General features: G+C 49.0%; 1 protein-coding gene across 8 annotated transcripts in view; it reads right to left on the reverse strand.

Annotated features, from left to right (window-relative positions):
* The window catches only part of IL16 (interleukin 16), a 117,177-nt gene that overhangs the window by 8,264 nt on the left and 82,106 nt on the right, over window positions 1-26,807 (reverse strand). For 7 of the 8 annotated variants that reach the window (XM_082448545.1, XM_082448546.1, XM_082448550.1 and 4 more), the window contains 8 exons: window positions 21,770-21,843; window positions 19,947-20,163; window positions 16,515-16,632; window positions 14,210-14,342; window positions 10,151-10,238; window positions 8,954-9,432; window positions 5,234-5,384; window positions 1,534-2,635 (listed from right to left, as the gene is read on the reverse strand). In XM_082448545.1, the coding sequence (XP_082304671.1) occupies window positions 1,534-2,635; window positions 5,234-5,384; window positions 8,954-9,432; window positions 10,151-10,238; window positions 14,210-14,342; window positions 16,515-16,632; window positions 19,947-20,163; window positions 21,770-21,843 (2,362 nt within the window). The remainder of the gene's footprint in view (window positions 1-1,533; window positions 2,636-5,233; window positions 5,385-8,953; window positions 9,433-10,150; window positions 10,239-14,209; window positions 14,343-16,514; window positions 16,633-19,946; window positions 20,164-21,769; window positions 21,844-26,807) is intronic. The other variant, XM_082448549.1, reaches the window with a different exon arrangement.

The following is a 26,807-nucleotide window of genomic DNA, read 5'->3' on the forward strand; positions in this document are numbered from 1 at the left end:
GTTATGAGAGGCCGCGATCTGGGACTCGAAATCACAGATCATGGTGTGTCTGACTCCAAAGTCTGTGTTCAAAACCTCAATACGTCACCCCAGAGTATAACTGATGCTTTGGACAAATCTGCACCTAGATGGCCACCAAGACTGATGTCCTTTCACACACACACACACACCTTGGCCTCCTTCACAGATGTTGTCAGCAGCTGCCTATCCTACCTTAGCACCTAATCACTACAAATGGTGCCCACTTAGCTAGCAGCTGGCCTTCCTTTTTCTTTTGAACTCATTTTGGCACCTGTAGCTATTTTTTGCAATGACACTTCATATTTTGCGTGAAACTGTGGTTTGGGTGATAGGGATCATTTCTTCCTCTGATTGACAGATCTTTACTGCTAAAAGGTGGAGGGGGTCTCACAGCAGTAAATTCTAACGGTGAGCCTTGCAGTTCCAGAAGAAGAACAGACTCTCAGCCAGAAAGAGCAAGCTCCTGGGAAGCCTAAATATTAAAGGCTACGATTCTACCACTGACCAACTCTAATGCTTGAGTTGGTCTGGCTCTTCAGGCCCCTGACCCGGGTGTGTCTTGGTGCAGGGGTCCCCAACCCCCGGGCCGCACAGCAGGAGGTGAGCAGCGGACGAGCAAGCGAAGCTTCATCTGCCGCCCCCCATTGCTCCCCATCGCTGGCATTACCGCCTGAACCTCCCCCTCCCCCCGGGTCCGTGGAAAAATTGTCTTGCACGGAACCGGTCGCTGGTGCCAAAATGGTTGGGGACCGCTGTTTCGAAGGATCGCTCCTGTTCCCTCACAGTAGCTGGCACCTGATAGAACATCACAGTAGCTGGAACCTGATGGAACATCTGGGTCAGTGAGTCTCAAACATTTCTCAGCAATATAAGAACAATACATAATACTGATCAATGCACAGTTGTTCTGATTCAAGAGGGAAGACTGAACCCCAGCCCTGCAGCAGGAGCTCTGGGGCATTGCTGGGAGCCCCCCACACCCCCGGTTCTGTGGAGCAGGTCTTGCCCAGCTCCTAATTTCAACTGAAGAGGAAACCGAGGGGGAGTGTGGAAGGAACCAGCTCGTGGTCAGGGCGTCAGTGTGGGAGATGGGTCTGGGCCTCAGATGTCCAAACTCCCACTCCAGGGGGCTGAATCCTTGTGCAGAGTACAGGTGGATTTCTTTGGAGAGAGGGAGGTAGCAAGAACCCCCAAGGGATCATCTCCTGGCCTCGTTCTGGTCTTCCTGGGCAATGGCCGGATATGTCCAAGGTGCATTAGTTCCAAATATACACGTGTAATTCACCAGGGGGCCAGTTCTGTCCCCCACCTCCCACCCCTCCCAAGGCCGAGTGTTGTGAAAACTCCTTAATACAGAAGGCAGAGGTGTGACACACACACACACACACACATGCGCTCATAGAAGAACAGGTGGAACAATCCTTTAGCAAACCTGAGCGATTTTTTACAAGACATAGAGGATTATAAGAGGAAGAAAGACAAGAAAGGTCAACACTGGGCAGAGACACTCACTTGAGCGAGAAGCCCGTGTCCGGGGCAGGAGCTTCAGCAGAACTATTTGAGGCAGGATCTTCACTGGACGCTGTGGGGGGCGATGCCCCTTCCTTGGGGCTGCAGGAGGTCTGGCCACAGTAGACGGAAGACGGGAGGCACAGCAGGGACTTCATGACAGCCGATGACACCTGGCTGCTGATGGAGTAGAGTTTACTGGTCTTTTCATCCAGTGGCTTCATCTCACAGGACTGGGTCCTGCTCAGGGGGAAACTCCGTGCCCGCTGGCTTGGCATCTTGACCCCTGGGCCTCGAGCTCCTTCCATTTGCGTCGCCAGCAGCCTTGACAGAGGGTCGGGGTCCGAGGAGAGGGTTTTCTGACCTGGCTGCTGTCCGGGGGGAGGGGACGCCGGCACACCGGGGTCGCTGGCCTCCAGGGCTGCGAGGGAGGCTGGGGGCAGCTGCTCTGGCTCTGGCCGCTGCTGCTGCTTCACGGTGGGGGGAGCCCCTCGCCCTGAGACACCAGGAGCCCGAGAAGCCTGTCCTCCCTCTTGCTTCCCAGAAGGTTTTGCTGCCTCCCCGGAGGAGCTGGAGGGCTGGAGGCTCAGTCTCTGGGCTCCTTTGTCAGGCCGGTGAGAGGAACCAAAGGTTTCAAAGGAGCTGATCCTTTGCTTGATGGAAGAGGAGGCCCGTAGGGGTGGCCCGGGGCGCTCCCTGGAGGTGGGTGTCGGCTGGCTGGGGGAGGCTGTCTCTGGGGGCTGCCCTGGGACACGATTCCTCAAATCTTTCAAGCTTTGGCGAAACCAGGCGGGCTTGGGGGCCACTGGAGGACCCTTCTTCACGGTGCTGCCGTCTGCCGACTTGTAAACTGTGGGACCGCCACTGGTGGTGTCCAGCTTGGGCACAGTCCCATCTGGGTAGCCCTGAATCCCATCTTCCTCACCCAGCGTGACGACGGGCTGCAGTGGCGTGTGGCTATGATTCTCACTCATGACGGGGCTAAAAAGATTTTTGATGCAGTCAGAAATTCTAACCCAAGGGTCTTCGGCGGTGATATCAAGGGTATAGTCCATCCGAGCCTGCCTCTTAAGCAGTGGGTGTTTTATCGGAGACGTTGGCGTCACTGGGGAGCAGAAAGAAGGCCAACGCTGTGCGTTACACCTGATCGTGCGTTTTCTTCCTAAGTTCTAGTTTCAAAGATGAATAGCAAGGATTCTAGAGGAGACGATAAGCAGAAGTGGTGGATCCCTTGCTGGGTGAGCTGCTACCCCAGGTGCTATTACCTGGCTAAGTGTGAACAGGCGGGGACACAGAACCAGAGGACCAGAGGTGTGAGTTAACTACACAGCATCCCAGCATTTTAGAGCTAGAAGGGTTCGCATAGAATACCTAGTCTGATCGCTGACATTGTATGATTGAGGAACCCAACATTCATAAGGGTAAGGGGTCATCTGTTGGCAGAGCCAGGGTGAGACCCCCTGTCTCCTGATTCCCCACTTTCGTTTTCTTTCCACTGTACTAAATAGCCTCTTAGATAACTCAGTAAAACTTTAAAGGCCAAAGCAATTCTCTTACCTTTTAAACTTTTAAGCCAAGGGTCACAAATTGGCAGCCGTATTTGGTTTGGACCACCATGTCATTAGAAAGCAAAAGTGGGCCTGCACACCTTCAGACGGGGCACACCCCAGCTCTACGCAGTTACAGCCCTCACCCTCACCAGGTCAGCATTTCACACATGAAAGCATCCATCTGGTCCCTGAAGTCACGTGAGTTTGCTACTCTCCCTACTCAAAGAATTAACTAGCTTGCTCAGCAAAGGAGCATTCCCCCTACCTAAAGAGCTGGTGAGAGGGTCCCAGGTAGAAAGAAGCTCTGTGACAACGATTCCCAAACTTGGCTGGCACATCGGAATCTGGAGGACCTAAAGAATACTGATGTCCAGCCCTGGGTTCTGATTTAATACACCTGGGATGCGGCCTGGGCATTGGTGTTGGAGCAGCCCCCCAGGTCATTCCAACCTGCTCTATCAGGCACGCCCAGTCAAGTTCAGCCCCTCACCACTGGTGGGGAGGGGAGCACATGGAAGTCTTTCTTGGAAGCCAGTCTTGAACAAGCCAGAACAGGGGAGTCTGCCCGGACTCTTTCCCAGGAACGGAGGGAGGCCGGCCCCCAAGTCCTGCACAGCCAAGAAGCCAAATAGATGTGTGGCCCTTGGGTCACCCCAGGTCTGATCTCTACCTGCTTAGGAATATGCTGCTCTGGTTCCAGCTCTGGGGGATGCTTGGTATCAGAATGCAACCCAGTTTAAGGAGGGCTGATTCCTCCTGCCCCTGGTCTCAACGCCAGCCCTCAAGGTATGCAAACCATGCAGAGCACTAAGCCTTGAAGATTCCAAAGAGACCTTCTGCATCACCCCAGAGGCCAGGGTGGTTAGTACCGACTCCAGGGGCTTTACCAAGTGAGTCCAGCCCCCTCAGCCTGGTTCTGCATTTACATATTGCTCTGCTGCAGGGCCTGTCGTAAGACTCAATAGTCAGACGTGCTACAGGAGAGCCCTCTGCAAACTGGGGTGAGGAGCTCTTGCCAGTAGAACACCAAGGCATTCCCTGGCAAGTTCCTCAATTGGGATGACTCAGGGGAGGGATGGGGAGGAGGAGGAGCCTCCAGTGGTAGGGCCCCTGCTCTGGGTGAGACATGCCAGCTATTTCCACTCATAATGTCCCTTAACCTCTGAGAGCCTTCCGTGTGCTTTTCACGTAGTGTTTCTCGAACAGGTCGAGTAATAAACATGTAGGTTTGTAACCTACATAGTTATTACCTTGCCACTGCTGGGAGCTCCTTGATGGCAGGAGCTGGTCTTTCTTCTTTCTCTCATTCTCTTTCTCTTTCATTCTCATATCTTCTCTCTCTCTCTCTCTCTCCCCCTGTCTCTACCTCTATCTCTATCTCTTCCTCTCCCTCCCTCCCTCCCTCCCGAGAAGCTAGCACAGGGCCTCACGAAGCCAGCACTCAGTACGCGCTTGCTGAATTGAATCACATGTTGGGCTGCTGTGTGATTTCCCGCTTGCTGATGAGTGAATTGAGGCTCAGAAAAGTACAGAAAGTTGCCCAGAATCACATTCGTGAAGGACAGAGCCAGGTTTCCTACCCTGGTCTCCCTGACCCCAAGTCCGATGCTCTTTCTAGCAAAGCTCTGCATATTCAACTCGTGTCTCAGCACTTCCAGGGGCACCATGTGGGCACACCCCTTCCATCCACGCCCCCCCTCCCCCCGCAGGAGGCAGTGACCACCAGCAACATGCTGTTTATTCCTCCCTCTCTGACCCCGCGCTCCTGGACTTGGAAATGCTGAATGCAGCTTACTAGAATGCTGTCACCCTAGAGGGAGCAGCTGCTCACTGTAGTTGGGTGGGCGTGTCCTGGACCTTTTCCCGAGGGCCCCTTTCTCCAGCTGACTGTCTGGATTGGCCCGAGTTCCCCCTGCATCCCCCACCCCCATCACAGCATCACAGATCCAGCCAGGAGGTTCCCACCCTGCACAGCAACCCCACGGTCCTGCAGTGCCACCGCCTCAGGGGACTCCTGACCGTTCATTGGCCCAAGTCCAGCTGTCGAGTTGTGCAGAACCCTCCAATGCTCTGGGCAAATTCACGTTCTTCCCTTAGCACTGGACCTTGATCCGGAAGTTCCTTCCTCCTGGCAGATCTAATTGAAAACCTACCTGGGCTGGCTCCTCTCCTCCCCGGCTGGCCCTCTGAGGAGGACGTCGTCTGCGGGCCGACAGCAGGTCCTGGGCTGCAGGCAGTGGCGCGGGGGGTTCTCCCTGCTGCGCCTTCCCGCACAGGCAGTGGTGGCAGTACTTCGCTGGCTTCCTGTGGTGTAAACAGGAAGCAAGACCGTGTCAAAACGGTAGCCTCCAGCTGTGAGAAGGCAAGGCGCACTTTGATTGGGACCGGAGAGCTGACGTTGAGATGCTTTAATGAGAAGTTCAGCAGCCCTGTCAGTCAAGGGCCTTTCCTCCACTGTGGTGCCTGCATGGCTGATCCAGGGAGCCGGCACCTCCTGGAGGCCCAGAACATCCCTCTGCTTCCCACGAGCCAGTGTCCAGATCACGGACTCAACCTATTGACATATGTGAAGATCCTGGGCTCTCTGTGACAGGGAGAAGAGGCTTGGGAGTGGGGACGGGGGACTGTCACTGCTTCATTTACCACTGCATTCTGCCAAACTACCCCCCGTCCCAGGGGGGAAGAGAACCAGGCAAAGAACTGCCCTCTAGTCTTCACTAAGTTAAGGTTAGAACACTTGGAGGAAAACGTGTCTATCGCTTTCTACATTGTGATTCATTATTCAGTTATTTAGAAAGCATGCTGCAAAGGATGACAGATACTCAGGACCTGTGCCATCACTTCCCTTTGCAGCCCCCGGAGTGATATTATCATTCTAGGGCAGAATCGTTTTCCCCACTGAGCCTGAATGTGGACTCAGGCTCCTTCACAAACCAGCCTAGGGATGAAATGGCTCAAGCATCAAGTAACCATCCAATGCTTGACTGGAGTTTGGGTTTCCATACAGCATGAAAGAGATGCTGTCAGGGCCCAGAGGAAGCAGCCAGCACCAGTTCTGTCCCAGAGAGGTGCTGACAGCTTCCCAAGAGAAGTGCTTTTTGTCTGGTTCTTGAGCAAAGGGTAAGAATTTTCTAGGCAGAGAAGCTGAGGAAGAGTATTCCAGACACATAGACATACACAGTAGAAGGAATAAGCAAAATACCAACCCAGAAAAAAAAAAAAAAAAAGGCAGACATCATCAAAATGATGCTGCCTAAATTTTTCTGCCAGGGAAATACTCTGCCATGCTGCCGTGGATGGCATCTGTGTTCTGCTCATTCCAGGGTCAGGTGGAATGATGGCCTGGCTATTTGACAAGGCTGCAGGCTTCCTCCCAAAAAGAAGAAAGGAAGGAAGAACAAATGCACCATTTGGGACTAAAAAAGACATTGAAAATGTCTGTGGCCTGAGATTTAATACCTACTTTGTCAATAAACATTCTTTAGGAATGAAAATTCTACGGAAGTTAGAAATATGTTCACAAAGCATTGCCCCAGCCCAAGGTCCCTAGTGTAGAACTGAGTATAGGGAGGCATTTTGGAAACACTGGGAGACTAACTAACTCAAAGGAATCATTGCGTTTCTTGAACGAGTCCTTCGTAAAAGCAAGGCTTGGCCATGGCATTAGAAGCTTAAAATATTAGACTGACGGTATCTAAGACACTCATCAGCAGGAAAAAATGATATGTGGCTGAAATTTAATTTCACCCAGTTGGAACTCTGAAAGATGAGGTGACGCTTGTCTATATCCATGATTGGTTGACACTTTCATAGGCCGATGCTCTGGGTACCAACCACAGTCGTCAAAGCAACTTTGCATCTTGGAACAGACACAGATGTGTTTTGTCTTTTCATCAACACACCTGATGTTGCACCCTCTTCATGGGAGTTGTTTTCTTTTTAATTAGCTCCTGAAATAAATTTGATTTTACTTGAATTTTGCTCTAAATAGTATTTCCTGGCACAGTGCTTGGTGAAAGAGGGAGACAGAAGGGAAAGAAGGAAAGAAGACAGAGATGTGGACTTAGGGGAGAAAGTGATTTTTAACCACAAGTGATAGTTCAAGCTGATTTTCTAGAAGGGAGAGGACTGGTCTTCTGTTGAAGGGAATACCCTGAAGGTCATTTTGGTAGTGAAAGTTAAGTCCCCTTGAGTTACAGTAGATGAAAAAGATTTGGGGGTTGTAATAAAAGCTTGAGAAGGGTCTTGAGACCCTGGAGAGAAAAGACTGGGGGAGGGGGAGGTGGGGGGACAGAGAGAGACACACACACAGAGACAGAGAGAGAAAAAGGAGGAGGAGGAGGAGGAGGTGGAGGGAGGGAGGGAAGGATGGGGAGATGTTATACACTGGGGCCAGGGAGAGAAACACCCAGTGAGAAATCCCCAGGCATGGTGGTGGAGATTTTTAAGAAGAATGACATGCAGCAAACAGCCCCCTGTTTTTGCTGTGCTATAATCCTTTCTCTGTACCCCCAACGCCCAGGAAAATAACGTGGTGTTGGTTGTGCTTTTGTAAAAGGCTGTAGAAGGGTCTGTGGGCCACGTGGGACAAAGCAGAAGGTGGGAGGGTGCAGGCAGGAGCGACAGATGCTGAAGAGGCAGCACAGCGTGGCAAAGACAAGGGACTTTTGCTTGCAGCAGATCTCCTTCTTCTGCGGAAGAAGAAGAAGGAGGTTTGAAGCAGGAACCCCGATTCCTCCTCCAGCACCCTCACTTGGGGAGACTCCCCTGCCCCATATCTGGTCCAACCCAGCCAGGTGGCCCAAGGGCATCACTGGGGCAGACCTGCTCTGGCAAATCTGCTCCTTTTCTGGGTCTCCAGGAACAAAGTCGTAAGCCTGGCTTCTCAGCCTCTCTGTTCCTAATTTGCCCTCCTGGACTTATAGGGTCTCAGGCTCGAAGGAAAATGAAATGTTTGCTTAGAAAGGAGGAGCAGGGGAACAGATCCACCTCGGCAACTCCATCATGAATTGCTAACCAGCCACATCCTGCCGGCTCTGCAAAACTGTGCTTCCTCTTCAGTAACCTGGCTTCCTCTCCCTTCTTCACTCTCACCCCTCCTACTCAATAGCTTCCTCCCTGGGGTTTCTTACTCCTGCTGAACTTTACCAACCCTCCTTTACAGATCGTTAGAGGGGATTCCCAGAGTCCCCAGTTCCACCTGCCCAGAGAAGGCAGCTGTCGGGGAAGAAGTGAAAGACAGCGTAGCCTAGTGATAAAGTGACCCACTGGCAACGTGGCCTTGAGCAAGTCCCTCGGTTTCCTCTTTGCATGAAGGGTACCCTCATCCCCAGGTGGTTGTCAGGCTTAACTGAGACAAAGCACAGCGCCTGGGCATAAAAACGGCCCAAGATGTAGAAGCTGCCTGGCCGTCAGCCCGTCTTCCCGTAGGGGAGTCGGATGGCAGGACATGGAGGTGTTTAGGGGTGAGATGGAAGAGCCAATATAGCAATGAACACCATCATGCCTGAGAGTCTGTTAGGCATCCACTTGGTTGGTTCCATTTAATACACATGTTAGCCCGTGGATGGAGCCTCTAAACTTGGCCCCAATTAACAGATAAGGAAACTGAGGCTTAGAGAGCTGTGAAAACAACCCTGAATTCCAGCGTCTAATGGATGGGAACACAGAAGCCAATCAACAAGACTGGGGCTTCAGGTGAGATCTGCCGAGCTTCAAACCTCTCCTTCCGCAGTCGGCCCTAAGCTTGAGCCCAGCCTCTTCTCTCTGATGGAGGAGAATCCTCCTCTGCCCATGGCTAACGCTCTGCGAATGCTCAAGATCAACCCTGCTTGGCGCGGGAGAACGCTCAACCCATCGGACACCACTCTTACCTGGCCACAGGTGGGCAAGGTGTGTCCAGAAGGGCGCAGGGAGTCCTCTCTCTCTTCTAGACTCTTCTGAGGGTCACTGTCACTTTTAAAGTATTTTCTGGGTGGAGGCTTGGGCTTGGAGGACGTAGGCTTTCTCACCAAGATCTCGAAGGATTTCTTCAGTCTCAGTGGCGGGTGGCCGCCCTGGCTCTCAGGGAGGGGCGGGCTCTCCTGGGGCGGCCTGGATGATGCCCCAGGAGGCACCCCTGGCTCCGGCCCCAGGGGCAGGCTGGGGCTGTGCGTGCTGACTTCCAAGTCAGAGGGCGGCTGCTCTCCGCCACTGCTGGGACTGCCCCCGGGGGACCCCGACATGTAGCTGCTGTCACTGCTGGAGCGGATCATGACCTTCTGAGCCCTGCGATGCGGGGGAGCTGAGTTCTTCTCCCGTTCCTTCTCCAAGGTCGGCCGCCCGTGCCAGCTGCTCTCCAGCCTTTTGACACCTGCATTGGAAGCACAAGGGAACCTCCACCCTTGGCCTTGCTCACAAGGTGAGCCGCGGGTGGCACGCTGCCTGCCCAGGCTGTCCGATTCTCCTCTGAGGTCACTTTGGTTTGGAGCTCGGCAGTCTTGGGTCCGGTGCCCAGCACCAGTGACTTTAGGTTGGGCAAATCATTCAAACTCTCTGAGTCTCCATCTGATGGAGACTGGGATGCACCCCCTAGATGGCCCTTCAAGGAAGGGCTTGATGTCCTAGCTGTGCCGAGTGCTGATAGCAGATGGCCTGTAGCTGTCAGCCCCTCCAGGGACCGCCTCGGCTACAGAGAGCCACCTCGCCCGAGGGGCAGCCCATCTCCAAAGCCTGATGGAGATGGCGCTAGAAAGGCCCAGCCATTTCTGCCAACAGGACAAGTCTGATGGGCCATTTGAGCTCCAGGGGTTGGCGGAAGCTGTCTGGTGTCATCTCAGCTCAGCTCACCTCTCTGCCCAGCCCTGTGACTCCCCTCCCCTTCCACAGGTGTGGAGCCCAGGATGCTTCTGAATAAACATCCTGCAGGCCAAACACCATCTCAGAGTCGGCTTCCGGGGGAACCCAGGCTCCCACACTCCATTTCCTCATCTGTAAAATGGAGATCCATTGGAGAGGGTGAGTTAATGGCTAAACTCAAAGCTTTCTAAGAAGACAAAGATACTGCAAATGCAAGTTCACTGTTTCCTTACCTTCCAGACTCCACTGATGCCTCTCCTTTCCAAACTTGACATTCTCCACAGCCTGGGCCACAGCTTCTTTGAGTTGCTGTTCAGAGACCTAGAAAATATCCATCACCTCCTCAAGCAAACAGTGGAAACTCTTGCATCAGGATCTGAGTCCTTTACCAGCTCCCAAGCTGAGCCCCTGGATTCTAGTTTCTTTCCTTCACACCCACTCTACAAAGAGCCGACAAATTCCATTTCCAAAAACACCCTGGGCATCAATGGTTCCCTAGTATCTTCTAGGTAAAGTCCAAACTCTGTCAATAATAGGGTTCCCAAGACGGCCCCTCTCAACTCTCCAACCTTCTCTCCACTACTTGCTGCAAAACTAGGCAAAGCTACCATTTCAGAGTTTACCTCTGGGAGCTATTCCATTCTTAAGGCTGTCATGACATCATCATCATCATCATTACCAACAACGAAGACGTCATAACCATCACCCTAACCATCTTATTGTCACAGGTAATTAATCACCTTAGAGTAATAGTTAAAAGTATGAGTCCTGGAGCCAAACAGACTTGTGTTCAAGTCCCAGCGCCCCCATTTTCGAACTGCACACACTTGCACAGGGTACTTAACCTTCTAAACCTCAATTTTTTTTCTGTAAAATGATGATAACAATAGAACCTACTTCACAGTAAGAACAGAGGGTTTTAAGAAATACATTGTTTGACACCAAAAGCACAGGCAACAAAAGAAAAAAATAGATAAATTGGACAATGTCAAAATGAAAATATTCTGTGTATCAATCAACAAAGGGCACAATCAACAGAGTGAAAAGGCAACTCAGGAAATGGGAGTAGACATTTGCAAATCAGACTCCTGCAACTCAAAAACAGAAACAATCAACAATCCAAGTAAAACATGGGCAAAGGATTTGAATAGCCATTTTCCAAAGAAGATATACAAATGGCCAATAGGCATGTGAAAAGATGTTCAACATCACTAATCATTAAGGTAATGCAAATCAAAACCACCATGAGATGTCACTTCACACCCATGAGGATGGCTACTATCAGAAAAAGAGAAAATGAAAAGTGTTGACTAGGATATGGAGAAATTGAAACGCTTGTACATTGCTGGTGAGAATGTAAAATGGTGCAGCCACTATGGAAAACAGTATGGCAGTTCCTCAAAAAAATTAAAAATAGAATTACCATATGATCCAGCAATTCTACTTCTGGATATATACCCAGAAAGAATGGAAAACAGGGACTCAGATATTTGTACACCTATGTTCATAGCAGCATTATTCACAATAGCCAAAAGGTGGAAGCAACCCAAGTGTCCATCAACAAATGAATGGATATACAAAATATGGTCTATACATACAATGGAATCTTATTCAGCCTTAGAAAGGAAGGAAATGCTGACACACGCCACAACGTGGATGAGCCTAAAGGACATTATGTTATGTGAAATAAGCCAGTCACAAAAGGACAAATACTGTATGACATCACTTGTATGAAGTATGCAGAGTAGTAAAATCATGGAGACAGAAAGTAAAATGGTCATCTCCAGGGGCTGGGAGGTGGGGGGATGAGAGTTGTTTAAGGGGTAGAGAGTGTCAGTTTGGCAAGATGAAGAGTCCTGGAGATGGCTGGTGGTCATGGCTGCAAAACAATGTGAATGTCCTTCGTGCCACGCTTCATTTTGGACTCCACGCTTCAAAATGGCTAAGATGGGGGACTTCCCTGGCAGTCCAGTGGTTAAAACTCCGCGCTTCACTGCAGGGGGCGCGGGTTCAATCTCTGGTTGGGGAATGGAGATCCCACATGCCGCGTGCTGCGGCCAAAAAAAAAAAAAAAAGGCTAAGATGGTAAACTTCATGTTAGATAATTTTACCCCCCCGCAAAAAAATAATACTAAATAAATCATTAAAAGTGCTGGGCACAATTCCTGCCAAATGGTAAACTCTCAGTAGAAGAGATTTACCCTCAACAGCAGTCCTGTAAGGTAAAGACCACACCCCCGTTTCAGAGTTGAGGAGCCAGAGCTCTAAGAGGTTAGATGAAGGTCCAAGGTCACTCAAAGTAAGTAGCAAAGCGGGGCATGAGCGAGGCATCCTGCTGCCTGTGTGTGTCCCTGGGTCTCCCCTGCCTGCAGTGCCTTAGCCTTTCTGCTGCTCCAAGCTCTGCCTGCCCTTCACGACCTGGCTCCCTTGGCTGAGCAGCTGGGGCCCTGACCCCCTCACGCCCAGGGCCCTCACCTCCTGTGGACGCTCTGTGTGGACGCCTCACCCCTCCAGCCAGAATGCAAGCCCCTCAAGTCCAGGGGCCACAGCTTCGCCCCCCTACCCTGCGTCCTCCTCCGCTGCTCTCTCGCCATGGTACTCCAGGGCAGCAAGAGGCACGGATCAATGAATCGAGACCGCTTTCTTTTTCCCTTCTCTTCTACTGCCCAGAGGTTTAGACGAGTTACTTGTTTACCTTAAGTGAGAAGTTCACTTTCCTCCAGTGTGCTTATTGTCAGTGCTTAATAACTGAGCAGGGCTGGGTTTGAACCCCACCACACAGGCACAGGTGGGTCTTGCCCATCATTCCATTCTCTGTCTTATCTCTGCTGGGAGTTTGGGAGCCCGCTAGTTAAGAACACAGGCTATTGTGGATTTAAATCGTCGTTTCTCCACTTCGTAGCTCCACCACTGGGCAAGTTCCTTTGCCTTTCTAAGCCTCAGTTTCCTCATCTAGGAATTGGAGGGGAAAATCATACCGACTTCAGAGGGATGTATAGCAACTAAATGCAATTGTATATGTCAGGTCTATGGCAAACCCAGCTGGTACACACTAAGGATGAAATAAATAGTGACGGTGATCATCACCAGGGTCCCCAAAGTCATCTCGCCCACGCCCACGGCTGCACTTCTCGAGTCTTGCTCACACCTGGATCTCACTTACCCATTACTGTCAGTCCTAAATCTAATTGCCTACGGGCATCTCTAACTAAACTTCCCCCAGGCACCTCCATCTCTCTGTATCCCACACTGAGATCTTTCTCTTCCCTTCCAAGCCCACCTCCCTTCTCTGATTCTCTACTTCGGTGGTGGTGTTGCCATCACTCGGTCTTCTAATCTAAAAATACTCCAGTCCTCCTAGGCTCCCCCCTCTCTTGCCCCAGAGCTAATCAGCCAACAGATCTTGTTGATTCTTCCCAGGCTGCCTCTTGTTGCCCCTTCTTCTCTATTCTCTTCCCACATCTGCTGTTTAGCTCAGGCCCTCACCATCCGTTTCCTTCCTCTGAAAAGCTCTGAGTTCCACCTACTCCATCCCGTCCTCTGCGTGCAATCAAAGGGTAAAAACAAAATCTGAACATGTTACATATAGAGCTAGAGGCGTCCCCTAGCTCCTTACCACTCACGGAATAAAATGCAAACACCTTAGCGTCCTGTGGAAAGCCCTTTGCCACGTTAACGCCAATGCCTCGCCAAACTCCATTCTCGATGCTCTCCTCCAGTCCCTACATCCCAGCCCGGAGAACCTACCCCTCTCCTTCCACGACAGGTCCCTTCACGACTCTGCAGCTTAACTTTGTGTTCCCACTGCCTGGAATGGCCTTCCGCAAATTCTTTGCCTGGAGAAAACTAACTTCTGATATTTCTTGCTTTCTCTCACCTTCCCTTCTGTATCCCTGTATTCTCATAGCACTTACCACTCTGTATTGCAATGATTTCTCTGTCAGTCTCTCTAGCGAGAACGTAAGCTTCTGGAGGGCAGGGCTGCGCACTACGAGCTCACTTCTTCCTGTGTGCTCAGCGCCCGGGTCCAGACAATCACATAGTGGGGACCCACTGGATGCATGCATGAGTGAATCTCTTCTATCTACTAGCAGGAACCCTGGGTCTATATTTTCCTGCCCTAGAGCCTGTTACCCAGCTGCAAGAGCTTCCCTGAGCTAACGCCGATCGCCTCTGTGTCTAGGAGTTTGTCAGAGGACGTCTCTGCAGACACTTGTTACGACAGACACTTGGTTCATTTGAGTCCTGAGAGAATGGGCCTGGGAAGAAGAGGATGCCCAGCAGGGTATCACCTGTGGGTCCGGATGTCGGCTAACCATGATGGGGACTGGACCCGGGTTACAGTGACTCAGGATGGCGTAGACCTCATTGAGCGTCATGCAGTGCACGGGGCAGTCGTTGATTTCCACAAGTTCATCGCCACACCTGCAGAGGCATCAACAGGAAGCCATCAGCAAGCTCATCAGCAGGACCTGTGCTTTCCCGAGGTCCCAGTCCTGCCTGGGCTGTGTGATGAGACCTCAAATTCACAGCAATAAGGAGACCTCCTTTGCCCCCCGACTGAAACTCAGTACAGGGCCGACCAAAGCGACACATCGCACACCCCCTTCACGCATGACCACAAAGTGGGAGACAATGCATACCGAGTGGGGGGCAACATTCACGGAAGTTTGTAACTTTTTTCTGCCCTTTCCATTTAACTTAAGCTCGATCGAGATGGAGGGCGTCGTTTAACCAATGTAATGGATTAACCAATTAACCACAATTTAACTGCTCACATCCTCTCTTGGGGCTTCAATGTTCCCGTATGCAGAATGGTTAACAGGAAGAGCAGATGGGACGTGCTAAAAGGTAAAGAAGAAATAACTGCATGGGGGAGCAGCCAAGGTTCTTGCAAAAAGAAACAAAGAGGGAAGGCAATGGAATTCATTCTTGTAAGGTGGGAAATGGGGGAAAAAATGAGGCAGAAAAAATAAGGTTGCATCGATACACAGAGGATTTTGTACAATCCAATCCTCTTGCTTCATACATGGGGAAAATGAGGCAAGAGAGGGTGACATTATCTCCTCAGTAAGACGTCACTTAGGGATTAAAAAACTTTTTCTGGAAAGTGCCAAATAGTAAATATTTTAGGCTTTGCAGGCCATACCATCTCTGTGGCAACTGTGCAACTCTGATGTCATAGCCTAAAAATAGCAGCCTTAGATAATATGTAAATGAATGAGCATGGCTTTGTTTCAATAAAACTTTATTTAACAAAAACAACAGATGGTGGGCCCCCATTTGCCCTCCTCTGCCCTAGCTGGTTATCAGCAGGGCCAGGATTGGAAATCAGGTCTCCTGTGGCTGATTTCACACTTCCTCCTGCTGTGGTTGGCTGCCCCTTCCTTCTACATTTCTGTCACTGAGTTGGTTCCCCTTCTCCTTCTTGCTAAGAAAGTACACATTTTCACTGAGGTAACTGAAGACCATACAGCACCTGATGCCAAAGAAAGTGGAAGCTTCCAAAACAGTCCCTACCCAGCTGCAGGTCCAGGAGGGAAGACTCTGTCTAAAGATATTAGGACTAAGGCCATCACTCTGACTGAGCCACTCGGTCCCAGGTAACAGCACAGCAGCTCAGCAAAGCAGCTGTCACCCTCCTGCCCATGACAGCAGCAAGCCCACCTCTAATTCGGAAGCTCCATCAAGATACCACCCTAAGCAGGGCTTGCCTATATTGGCTTGGCCAAAAAGTTCGTTCGGGCTTTTCCATAACATCTTATGGAAAAACCCCAACGAACTTTTTAGCCAACCCCAATACTACAATGATAGGAAAACGTTTTAACATATGGCAAAACTCTCCTGATTCAGCAAAACCTAAGCCCAGTAGAGAAGATATACGTGAAGATATACGATCTGGGATACATAAAAATATATAGCATATATCTTCTCATGCTATAGGAGAGAAGCTATATCGCACATGAGTGTTGGACTGAGTATAAAGTACTGTAACAAGTTAAACTGGAATAAAATGTAATTACCAAACTCAGATCCCTTGTTGAAAATAAAATTTAGAGTTTTACTTCTCTTAGAAGTTATTCGTAAAAAGATATGTGTGGAATGCCCGAAAATATTCTGTTTATGCTACCAAGAAATGGAGTTAATACTACTGATTTGCTTAGTAAGCTTCTTTTTCCATACAGACTGACTCCACAGGTAAACCTCCTTGAAGTTCCTATTTATGTCACTCTACAGTCTGTATTGTTTACATCTGAATTAAAGTATGTTTAACTTCATGTTTTCTGTTTCGGACTGATATTCTCTGAGACAATGCCTCTTACACTGCAACGTGCATACAAATTCCCGGGGATCTAGTTAAAATGCAGGTTCTGCTTCAGTGGGTTGGGGAGGGCCCTGGGATTCTGCATTTCTAAGGAACTCCCAAGTGATTTCAATGCCGCTGGTCCAGGGACCACACTTTGAGGACAAAGGCTCTGAGCTCTCCCCGGATCATTCTAAATATCTCATCTCCCAGTCAGTCTCCTGATGCACTAAGGAATTCCTTCCCTCTGTTGTAAATCAGGGGTCTTTTCAAAAACAGAAATCAGGACATACCGGAGTCGTCCGTCCAGATGTGCCACGGATCCCGGAGAGAGCGTGTGAATGAAAACGCCTGAGATGCACTGGAAATAGGGGACGCTGCACAGGCCGATTCCCAGCCCAACGCCAGCCTCTGGAAGGCAGAACGGGATGGGGGTGGGGGGACTGGTGACTGAGCTGTCCCAGGGTTGCACTAGTCTATTAGGTGCCAAACCTGTCCTGGGTTAGTTGGTGTCTCCTGTTCATTAATGCGTTCATTCCACCCATGCTTATGGAGGAGCACCGTGAGTAGGCACTGCTCTAGGGTCAGCGACTAGTGACCAAGGCAGATGAGGATGCTAAGGCCAAGTAAGGAAAGGGAAGGAAAGAAGGGAGGGAGGGAGGGAGGGAGGAAGGAAGGAAGGGAAAAAAGGAAAAGGGAGGCAGAAAGGGAAGGAAGGAGGGAGGGAGGGGGCAGGAGGGAGGGAGGGAGGGAGAGAAGGAAGGAGGGAGGTAGATGTCAGGGAGTGATAAGTATTATGCAGAGAATTAATAGGGAATGCACTAGAACACAAAAGGATGACCACTTTAGGGCTCAGAGAGGGCAACATTTAGGCTAAAGTAAGAATAACAAGAAGGAACCAGGGATGTGGTGATGGGGGCAGATCATTCCCAAAAGAGGTAACAGCTAATGCAAAGGCCCAAGGTGAAAGGAAGCAGGCCATGCTGCAGGACCAAAAAGGAGGCCAGTGTGGCCGGAACGTAGCCCATCACGGGGAGAGCGGTATGACAGGATTCAGGACAGGGAAGCAAGGGCCAGCTTAAATGGAACCTTGTCAACAAGGATGTGTCAGTGAAAGGACGCTATTCTCCACTGAGAAGGAATGCCATAGGAGACTTATGAGCAGGAAGTGACATGGTCTAATTTCTATTTTCCCAAATATGACTGGCTGCTGGGAAAAGAAAGAGCTATGAAGGGTCAAGCAAGAATGGGAACAAGGAGAGCAGTCAAGAGGCTACTCTTCACCCAGCAGTGGTGACTTGGACTTTACCGCTAGTGAAATTGGAGAGAGATGGATATGCACAGAACGCATCTTGAAGACAGACTTGCTGATGGATTCAATATGGGGATTTCATAAACTAAAATGGAGATAACTCGTAGAGATTTTTTTAGCTTGAAGAACTCTGAGACTTTTTGGCTTGAGTAACTGGGTGGATGATGATTTGATTTACCAAAACAGGATGCCTGTGGGTGACCAGAGTCATGAGGATGGCGACCAGGTGTGCAGTTTTGCCCCCGTCACTCTTGAGATGCCTATGAAGTAGCCAAGTAGACATGGGGAGTAGATAGTTGGGTAGATGAATCTGGAACCCAGCAGAGAAGGCAGGGTGGAAGTTTGAAGTTTGAAAGTATCAACGTGGAGGTGGTGGTGTTAGGACCATGGGGCTGGATGGGTCCCCCAGAGTGTGTGGGAGAGGAGGGGCTGGGGCTGGCCAGCATCAAAAGGACTGGAGAATGAGGGGTAGCCGGTAAGAAGGACCAGATGGCGTGGCCAAGGAGTAGGAGAAAGACCTTCTTATGGTTTGCTCCTGGCACCTGTGATTTATAAAGCACGGCTGTGAGTATTTTCACCTCTGATGCTGGTCCTCCCAACGTCCCATGAGGGTTGCCATAGGCAACTGTTAGCAACCCTGTTTGATGGATGAAGAATTTTGGCTGTGATATGGCCCCCACACAAAGGTCAGAGCCCTTTGCCGAGATCAGGTTTCCTGACCGGAGTGAGAGTTCTTAAGCCTTGTGGGCATCAGAATTGCCTGGGGTACTTATATAAAAGTTATAGATCCCTGGGCCTCTCTTCTAATACTGTGGAAGCGAAATCTCTGGGGGTAGAGATTAAGAAGCTGTGTCATATACATACGGCAATCAAACAAAAACCCTGCCTATGGTATTTCTGATGCCAGTGATTAGAGGAAACACCACCCCAAGGCCAGGGACCACAGAGCCCAACAGGGGAAGGACGAGAGCCATGTCTTCCCCATGTCCTGCGCCTGCCCAGTGACCTCACGCCGGGAGTCCTGGACACAGCTGCTGGTGTGTGCCAGCACGTACTGACCTGTGTCTAGTGTTCCTGCCAGGCTTGGGGGCTCAGGGATGTCTGAGCCCTCAGGCTGCCTGCCGTCTACCCTCTTCATTCCTCATTCTCCTTCTACAACAGATCTCAAAGCCACCCACCCCTCTCCACCTACCGTTCTCCATCCTCTCTGATCCAATGGCTGCAACTGGTTCCCAAGCCTCCGTTTTTGTCACATTATAGGCCATTCTCTACAGAGACACCTAGGAGATGTTTCTTTTATTTATTTTTTTTTTTTTAAATGTTTTTTCCATGATATTTCTTTTTTTTTTTTTAATTTTATTTTTATTATTTATGGCTGTGTTGGGTCTTTGTTTCTGTGCGAGGGCTTTCTCTAGTTGCGGCAAGTGGGGACCACTCTTCATTGCGGTGCGCGGGCCTCTCATTATCGCGGCTCTCTTGTTGTGGAGCACAGGCTCCAGATGCGCAGGCTCAGTAATTGTGGCTCACGGGCCTAGTTGCTCTGTGGCATGTGGGATCTTCCCAGACCAGGGCTCAAACCCGTGTCCCCTGCATTGGCAGGCAGATTCTCAACCACTGCGCCACCAGGGAAGCCCGGAGATGTTTCTTTTAAAGCATAAGCTGATTACGTCTGTGCTTACAAATCCCTCAAGGACTCCCAATTGCAATTAGAAGAGAATCTAGCGGCCAAGTCCCACAGGGTCTGTCTCTTTGCCTCCGCCAGGTGCTCCAACACCACTTCTCACGCTGCCCACCTCGCTGCAGCCACACTGGCTTTCCCTCTGTCCCTACAATCTGAGCTGGTCCCTCTGCGGGAGCCGCCTCTTCTTCATTCTCCGGGTCTCAGCCTAGCTGCAATCTGGCGGGGGGGGGGCCTGCTGAGCCCCCTGCAGTCAGCATCCACACTTGGGGGGGTGGGTGGTGAAGGGACTGGATGCCGATCGCCAAATGTCTGAGCTTGAGAGGATCTCAATTTTCTGGCGCAAGTGAGAAAAAAAGAGTCCCAGAGAGGGCAAGTGACCTGCCCAAGGTCTATTAGCAGATTAGCTGTAGAGCTACATCTCCTCGTCTAGTGTGTGTGTGTGTGTGTGTGTGTGTGTGTGTGTGTGTGTGTGAGAGAGATTTGTGTTTGCTTCCTTTTGTTTTATTTTTTCCACTGCACTGGGACATGTTGACTGAATTTGGATGGTGTGTCCCGGGCTTCTGTTAACAAACAGAGCCCTAGACCTTGGGGCTAAACAGCAGCCGTAAAATCTGTTAAAGGACAATGCCCGGGCCTGTTTCCAGCCAAAGAAAGTCTGGGAGATAGCTCAGTGGAGGGAGGCCCAGGCAGAGGGTGGAGGAGGACAGCAGGGCCCCCGGGAGGCCAGCCTACCTTTCTTCAGGGACACCTCCACCAGGATCCTGTAGTTGGGCTTGGCGCTGCTGGCGGGCGTTTCAGGGCTTTCCAGGATGAAGGAGTTGCAGTCCTTGCTGACACAGGTGCTGGAGCTCAGGGAGCGGCACAGTGTGGGGGACAGGTGGCTGCTCAGGGAGTGGGGCGCCGTCAGGCGGGTCCTCACTGTGAGGGTGAGGAGCCCCTTTTTGGCTTGCTGAAAGGAAAGAGAGAGGGCCATGGCTTCCAGCAGCAGCTCGGGGCAAGGTGAAGAACCCGGGCCTTTGTGGATAACGATAGTAGAATACTTTTTAAAGAAATGTGGCCACAGACAGGAATAAAGACACAGACCTACTAGAGAATGGACTTGAGGATATGGGGAGGGGGAAGGGTAAGATGTGACAAAGTGAGCGAGTGGCATGGACATACATACACTAACAAACGTAAAATAGATAGCTAGTGGGAAGCAACCGCATAGCACAGGGAGATCAGCTCGGTGCTTTGTGACCACCTAGAGGGGTGGGATAGGGAGGGTGGGAGGGAGGGAGATGCAAGAGGGAGGAGATATGGGGACGTATGTATATGTATAACTGATTCACTTTGTTATAAAGCAGAAACAAACACACCATTGTAAAGCAGTTATACTCCAAAAAAGATGTTAAAAAAAAAATGTGAACTTACTAAATCAAAAAAAAAAAAAAAAAAGATATGTGGCCACATGTGGGAGTGTGTGTGTGTGAAATACAGAAACGTGTGTATATATATACATGACATATATTTGTATGCCTGGATATGGATATGACATCTTATATATGAAATATATACATATATATGCCAAAGAGATAGTCTTGAATTGAACTAACTAGATGGAGACTCAAAAAATATCTTTTAGTGACTGTCTTCAAAACTTTAAAGATTGTAATATAAATACATAGAACGTTATACCCTGAGAAAACCATAATTCAAAAGGACATGTGTACCCCAGTGTTCATTGCAGCACTATTTAGAATAGCCAGGACATGGAAACAACCTAAATGTCCAATGACAGAGGACTGGATAAAGAAGATGTGGTACATATATACAATGGAATACTACTGAGCCATAAAAAGGAACAAAACTGGGTCATTTGTAGAGATGTGGATGGACCTAGAGTCTGTCATACAGAGTGAAGTAAGTCAGAAAGAGAAAAACAAATATCGTACATTAACACATATATGTGGAAGCTAGAAAAATGGTACAGATGAACCTATTTGCAGGGCAGGAATAGAGATATAGAGAACAAACGTGTGGACACAGGTGGGGAAGGGGAAGGTGGGACAAACTGAAAGATTAGTATTGACATATATACACTACCATGTGTAAAACAGATAGCTAGTGGGAACATGCTATAAAACACAGGAAGCTCAGCTCGGTGCTTTGTGATGACCTAGATGGGTGGGATGAGGGGGAGGTGGGAGGGAGGTCCAAGAGGGAGGGGATATATGTATACGTATAGCTGATTCACTTCATTGTACAGCAGAAACTAACACAACATGGTGAAGCAATTATACTCCAATTAAAAAAATAAAATAAAATAAAATAAAACCGTTCTATAAACCACAAATAGTTGATGCAGCTCCCAACACCAGTCCTGATTACACTGTTATTTTCAGAGTAAGGCCTTTTTTGAACAATGTGCCTAGATCAGTGTCAGCAAGGTGCCCCACGTAAAGGAGCCCACGTCTGGAATTTGTAGGTTTGAAGGACGGAGGGTGATGCTGGGAGCTTGCTTCCTTTGTCTGAAGGCCCCAGAGCTTGGCCACATATTGATAATAAATGGTCACCTTGAACTTCTGCAAAGCATCCTGATGTGTGAGTCCAGCCATCGATTCCCCGTTGAGTTCCAGAATTTCATCACCTGTTGGGAGAGGGAGAAATTGTAGCTGAGGAGAGTTTTGCCCCATCAGGAGGCGTTATCCCTTAAACTCTAGTGCCCCCACCCCCGTCCAGGTTTCTGTGAGATGTACAAAGCATCACAAAGAACATCTTCTCATTCAGGGCTCTCCCGCTGGGAGGTGGGCAAGGCAGCAGTGCTGGGCCTTCTCTGGCACCGCTTACTTTCCAGGGTGAGATCCAGGGTCCTTAGCCAGGCACACAAGGCCTGGCCCAATCGGCTCCCTGCCCACCTCTGGGCTTCACCTCTTTCCCTCCTGCCTCTCAGCCCCTCATGCCATTCGCTCCCCTGGACCATTTCCTGATGCCACACACCTGCCTTTCCCACAGTGGTCTGTGCAGTTCCATGCTTGTTTCCGTGCCAGCTTCTTAACTAAAATGTACATCTCCTACCTTCTTCACCTACCACTTCTTAATCTCTTGGTCTCTGCTGACTTTGCCCTCTTGTGGCTCCCAGAACCTACCACTCTCAGAGCCCTTGTCACCCCGGTGGTCATCGATGAACTGTGAGTCTCTCCCTGGGGATGGGGCTTTGTAACATCAGAGGCTGTAACCCCAGGGCCAATTCTGGGTGAGGCCTCCACAGTGCACAGTAAATGTGGGTTGGATGTGATGTTTCCAGAATGCAATGTAGGTCCCATGTTACAGAAGAGGAAAGTGAGCTCAGAGAAGTCCAAAGTTCATATGGTAAAAAGAGTTAGGACTCAGAGCTTTTTCCTCCTATACACCTAAGAGAAGAATTTTTTCTGTATCCAGAGATCCATTTTTATGGGGATGGAAAACCACTTTCTCCCATTCATTCCATCTATTCAATACATAAACAAAGAGCACTGTCTCTGTATTCAACACTGTGCTGGGAAATTCAGATGCAAACATTATTTTTTACACGGGTTTCTGGCCTGCGTGCTATTGGGTGAATCTGCTGTCACTTAGTTATGGTCCCATTGTAGAGAATCCATCTTTTTTCTCTGGTTGTTTTTAATATATATATATTTTTTGTCTTTGATAGTCTGAAGTTTCACTAGGATGTATTAGGGTGCTACCTCATACTGAAGTTTGCATAATTCTGGAAAATTCTGGATAATTCTGGAAAATTCTTAACCACGATCTCATCGCCTCTCGCTTTCCCTCTTTCACTCTATTCTTTCTTTCTAGAATTCCCATTAGATTATTTTGGGCCATCTCAACCTATTCTGCATGTTTCTCTAGTGCTCATCTTTTTCTTCTCTATTGTTCTGTGTGGCCTACTGGATAATTTCCAGATCACAAATTCTCCTTACAGCTGCATTTGTCTACTGTTTAACCCATCCATTGAGTTTTTTTTTTTTTTCAATGACTTTGCTTTTTTTTAATTTCTAAAAGTTATTTTCTTCACATCCATCTATTTTTTCATTGTGTTCTGTTCTTTCCTTATTGTTTTTCTATTCCTTCTCTTATCTTTTTAAAGATCTTATATGTTGAGAAATGATCACCACAATAAGTCTAGTTTATATTAGTCACCACACCTGGTTACAAGTTTTTTTTCCTTGTGGTGAGAACTTTCAAGAGCTACTCTTTTAACAGACTTGTGGTTGCCCAAGTGGATTGGGAACTTTGGATTAGCCGATGCAAACTAGTATATATAGGATGGATAAACAGCAAGGTCCTCCTGTAGAGCACAGGGAACTATATCCAATATCCTGTGATATGGAAAAGAATATGAAAAAGAATATATAAGTGTAGAACTGAGTCACTTTTCTGTACAGCAGAAATTAGCACAACACTGTAAATCAACTACACTTCAACAAAATTTAAAAAGAAAGAAAAGCTCTACCCTCTTAGCAACTTTCAAACATACAATACAGTATTACTAACTAGAGTCACCCAAGATTTATTTATTTTATAACTGGACATTTATACCTTTTGACTGCCTTCACCCAATTCACCCTCCCCCCCCCCCAATTCTGGCAACCACCAATCTGTTCTCTATAGCTATGAGTTAGGTTTTTTGTTTTGTTCTGTTTTTTTAGATTCCATATATAAGTGTGATTGTATGGTGTTTGTCTTTCTCTTCTGACTTATTTCACTCAGTATAATGCCTCCAAGGTCCATCCATGTTGTCCCAAATGGCAGGATTTCATTCCTTTTTGTGGCTGAACAATTGTAATCTTTATTTTCAACTGATGTTTAAGGGGAGCTTGTTTTTCTGTGGAAGTCCCGCACCTCTCAGGTGGCTACTTTGGTTTTTTTCCCTTATTTCCAGCAGGCACCCCGGGCTCTCAGGCCTGGTTCAGGACCAGTAGTAACATTAGGTCCTCAGCTTGGGAGTCCTGAGCTGCAAGGGCTGACGGCTGAGGTCGCACACTCACCCTGACACGGGTTTGGCTCTTCATTTTCTCGAGCGAGATGGCTTTTCCCCACCCAAGGGCCAAGGACAAAATTACGTTTCCTCGTTGCTTCCCTGGGCTTGCTGGCCTTTCATGAGGGCAGCTCTTTAGTATGAAGGCTTTCTGCAGGTTCTCAGAGGTTCCCAGGGCCCAAGACCACCTCTCCTGCCCCTGTGTGGGCATCGAATCCCAGCCCCTGGGCCTTAGGCCCCGTAAGCAGCTCCCTGTGCTATCACGTCATCAACTCCTGGGAATGTCACGCTTAGATTTAAAGTGGTTTCTTTGTTTCTTAGAAGCTGGGTGTTTCCATTTCTTTCTTTAGAGTTCGGATGTGCTCTTTTAGCCAACTTGTGTCTATGACAATAAAGGGGTGGGAAGCATATTCAAATCAGCTTAATCTGTTAAGCTGCTAAAACTAGACAAGAAAAATAAAAGGCTCAGTCCTTGTCCTTATAAGATTCCAAGTTGAGGTGTGACAACTGACAAATTAAAGATAATCAAAATATAACTAAGTACGTGCTGTAGGCAGGATCTACAAAGAACACACTTCAGGAACATCCATTCTTTATGACACAAGAGGCTCAACTTGTCTTCAGATTATTAGAATGTCCATCCCAAGGAGGCCACATACTCTGGGCCCTCCAGAGAGCCCTTAGCCTTATTTGGCCATATCTGGTGGAAGGTGAATAGCCTCGCTTTTGCCTTATAAATCTTACACAATCATTTTTTTGCAAAGGGAATACAAATAAAACATTCTTAGCCTTGATCTGGACACCAAACTTATGTTGCAACTGACATATCCCCCGGGAATTCAAGGGCGTATTCTAAAACTTCACTTTTGAAAGAAGTTACAAAAGGCAATTTGGTCAATTATTTGAGGCTAGAATCAAGGACTGCAGACTAGCTGAGTGTCTTTTTCACCGAATTCTTACGATCACTATTAACTAAGCGAGACAAATAGCCAGAAAGAAAAAGAATGAAGCTTGTCTTGGGCAGGCTTCTCTCTTCTGGCCACTTCAATTCCTCCTCCACCTTTTAGTCAAACACAGAAAAGTACAGAAGATAATGAAGCAGACGGGCCCACCTCAAGATTCTGATCCCACTTTCCTTCCTTTCTCTCAATGACTCCTCTGCGTGGCTCTTGATTTAGCTATTCCCCTCAAGCCTTGCCTCGGCCCTCTTCTCTCTCCTCTCTTCCCTGTTTCCTGCATCCACTCTATATCTTCAGCTATTTTCCAAATGACCCTAAAAATCTACATTCAACCCTTATTCCCTTCCTGAACTGGAACCCAAATTTTCATTCGCCTGCTGGACAGCGCCACCTAGTGCTCACCTGGAGACCTCACTCCGCTCTGCTGTTCAAACCTAAATAGCCTCATTTGCCTTCTTTTGCTCCTCTTCCTCCACCTCCTGTTATATATAATTCATCATCGTTCTCTAGTTTACTAAGATCAGACATCTTCACATGTTCTCTGACCTCATTTGCCACCTCCACAGAAGCCAGTTGTTTCCCCCATCAGCATCTTTCTCCTCCCAGGGTTACAGCCTCAGGGCAGACCCTTAAGAGCTGGAGCCTGGCTCTTACAATAGCCTCTGAACCGGTTTTACCGCTTCTGGTGTCTAGCCAGCCCACTTCATCTTACACTCAGCTTCCTGAATCAACTAAAAACCCTGGTCCTAGCTGGTCCCTCCCAAATTCTAAAAAGCTTCAAATGCTCTCCACTGCCCGTACAATAAAACACATACGCATAATCTAGCATAATGTTAGAGTTGGCAAACTTTCTCTATAAAGAGCCAGATACTAAATATTTTAAGCTTTGCAGGCCACATGCTCTCTGTCGAAACTACTCAACACTGCACAAAAGCATCCATAGACGAGAGGTCAATGAGGGAGCGTGGCTGTGTGCCAATACAGCTTTTCTAAGGAGGCTGAAATTTGAATTTCATTTTCACAAAAGAATCCAAACTTCTTTTGACTTTTTTTCAGCCGTTTAAGAGACGTGAAAACTCTTCTTCGTTCGTGAGCCTTATAAAAATAGGCAGTGGGCCAGATGTGGCCTGCGGGCTGTAGCAGGTCAACCCTGCCCTGAACAAGTTAGGTTATTAAAGGTGGTTCGGCTCGCAGCAGAGTTTACAGAAACTGGCCTGACAGAGAAGGTAAGAAGGTTGTGAAATCACTTCTCTTTAAAGATCCACGTGTAGCCCAGTGTCAGGCCTGCAGCATCTTCCCTCCTCTCCCTGACTACCTGCCCCGGAATTTTGCCTCCCAGTTAGAACCTGGAGATCTCCTGGGGCCAAGCCTACACGTGACTGTGGGGTAGGATTGGAGATGGGGAGAAAACCCTCCCCTCCAGAACAAGGAGACAGGGAGGGGCACTCAGGGGACACCTCAGCGCCCTGGACCCCTTCCTCTCAGGATGGCCAGGGGCTTCCCTCCTTGGAAGAGATGAAAAAGCTGGAGGGAGGTAGTGGATGGGAGTAGGGTGGGCAGAAGGGGAGGGGCGGCAGCTGGGCGGATCCTGGGCTCCTCAATAGAGGGAACCTGTCTGATAATCCTCTGTAT

This window comes from Balaenoptera physalus (genome assembly GCF_965194825.1).
Source record: "Balaenoptera physalus genome assembly, chromosome: 2".
Lineage (NCBI taxonomy): Eukaryota > Metazoa > Chordata > Mammalia > Artiodactyla > Balaenopteridae > Balaenoptera > Balaenoptera physalus.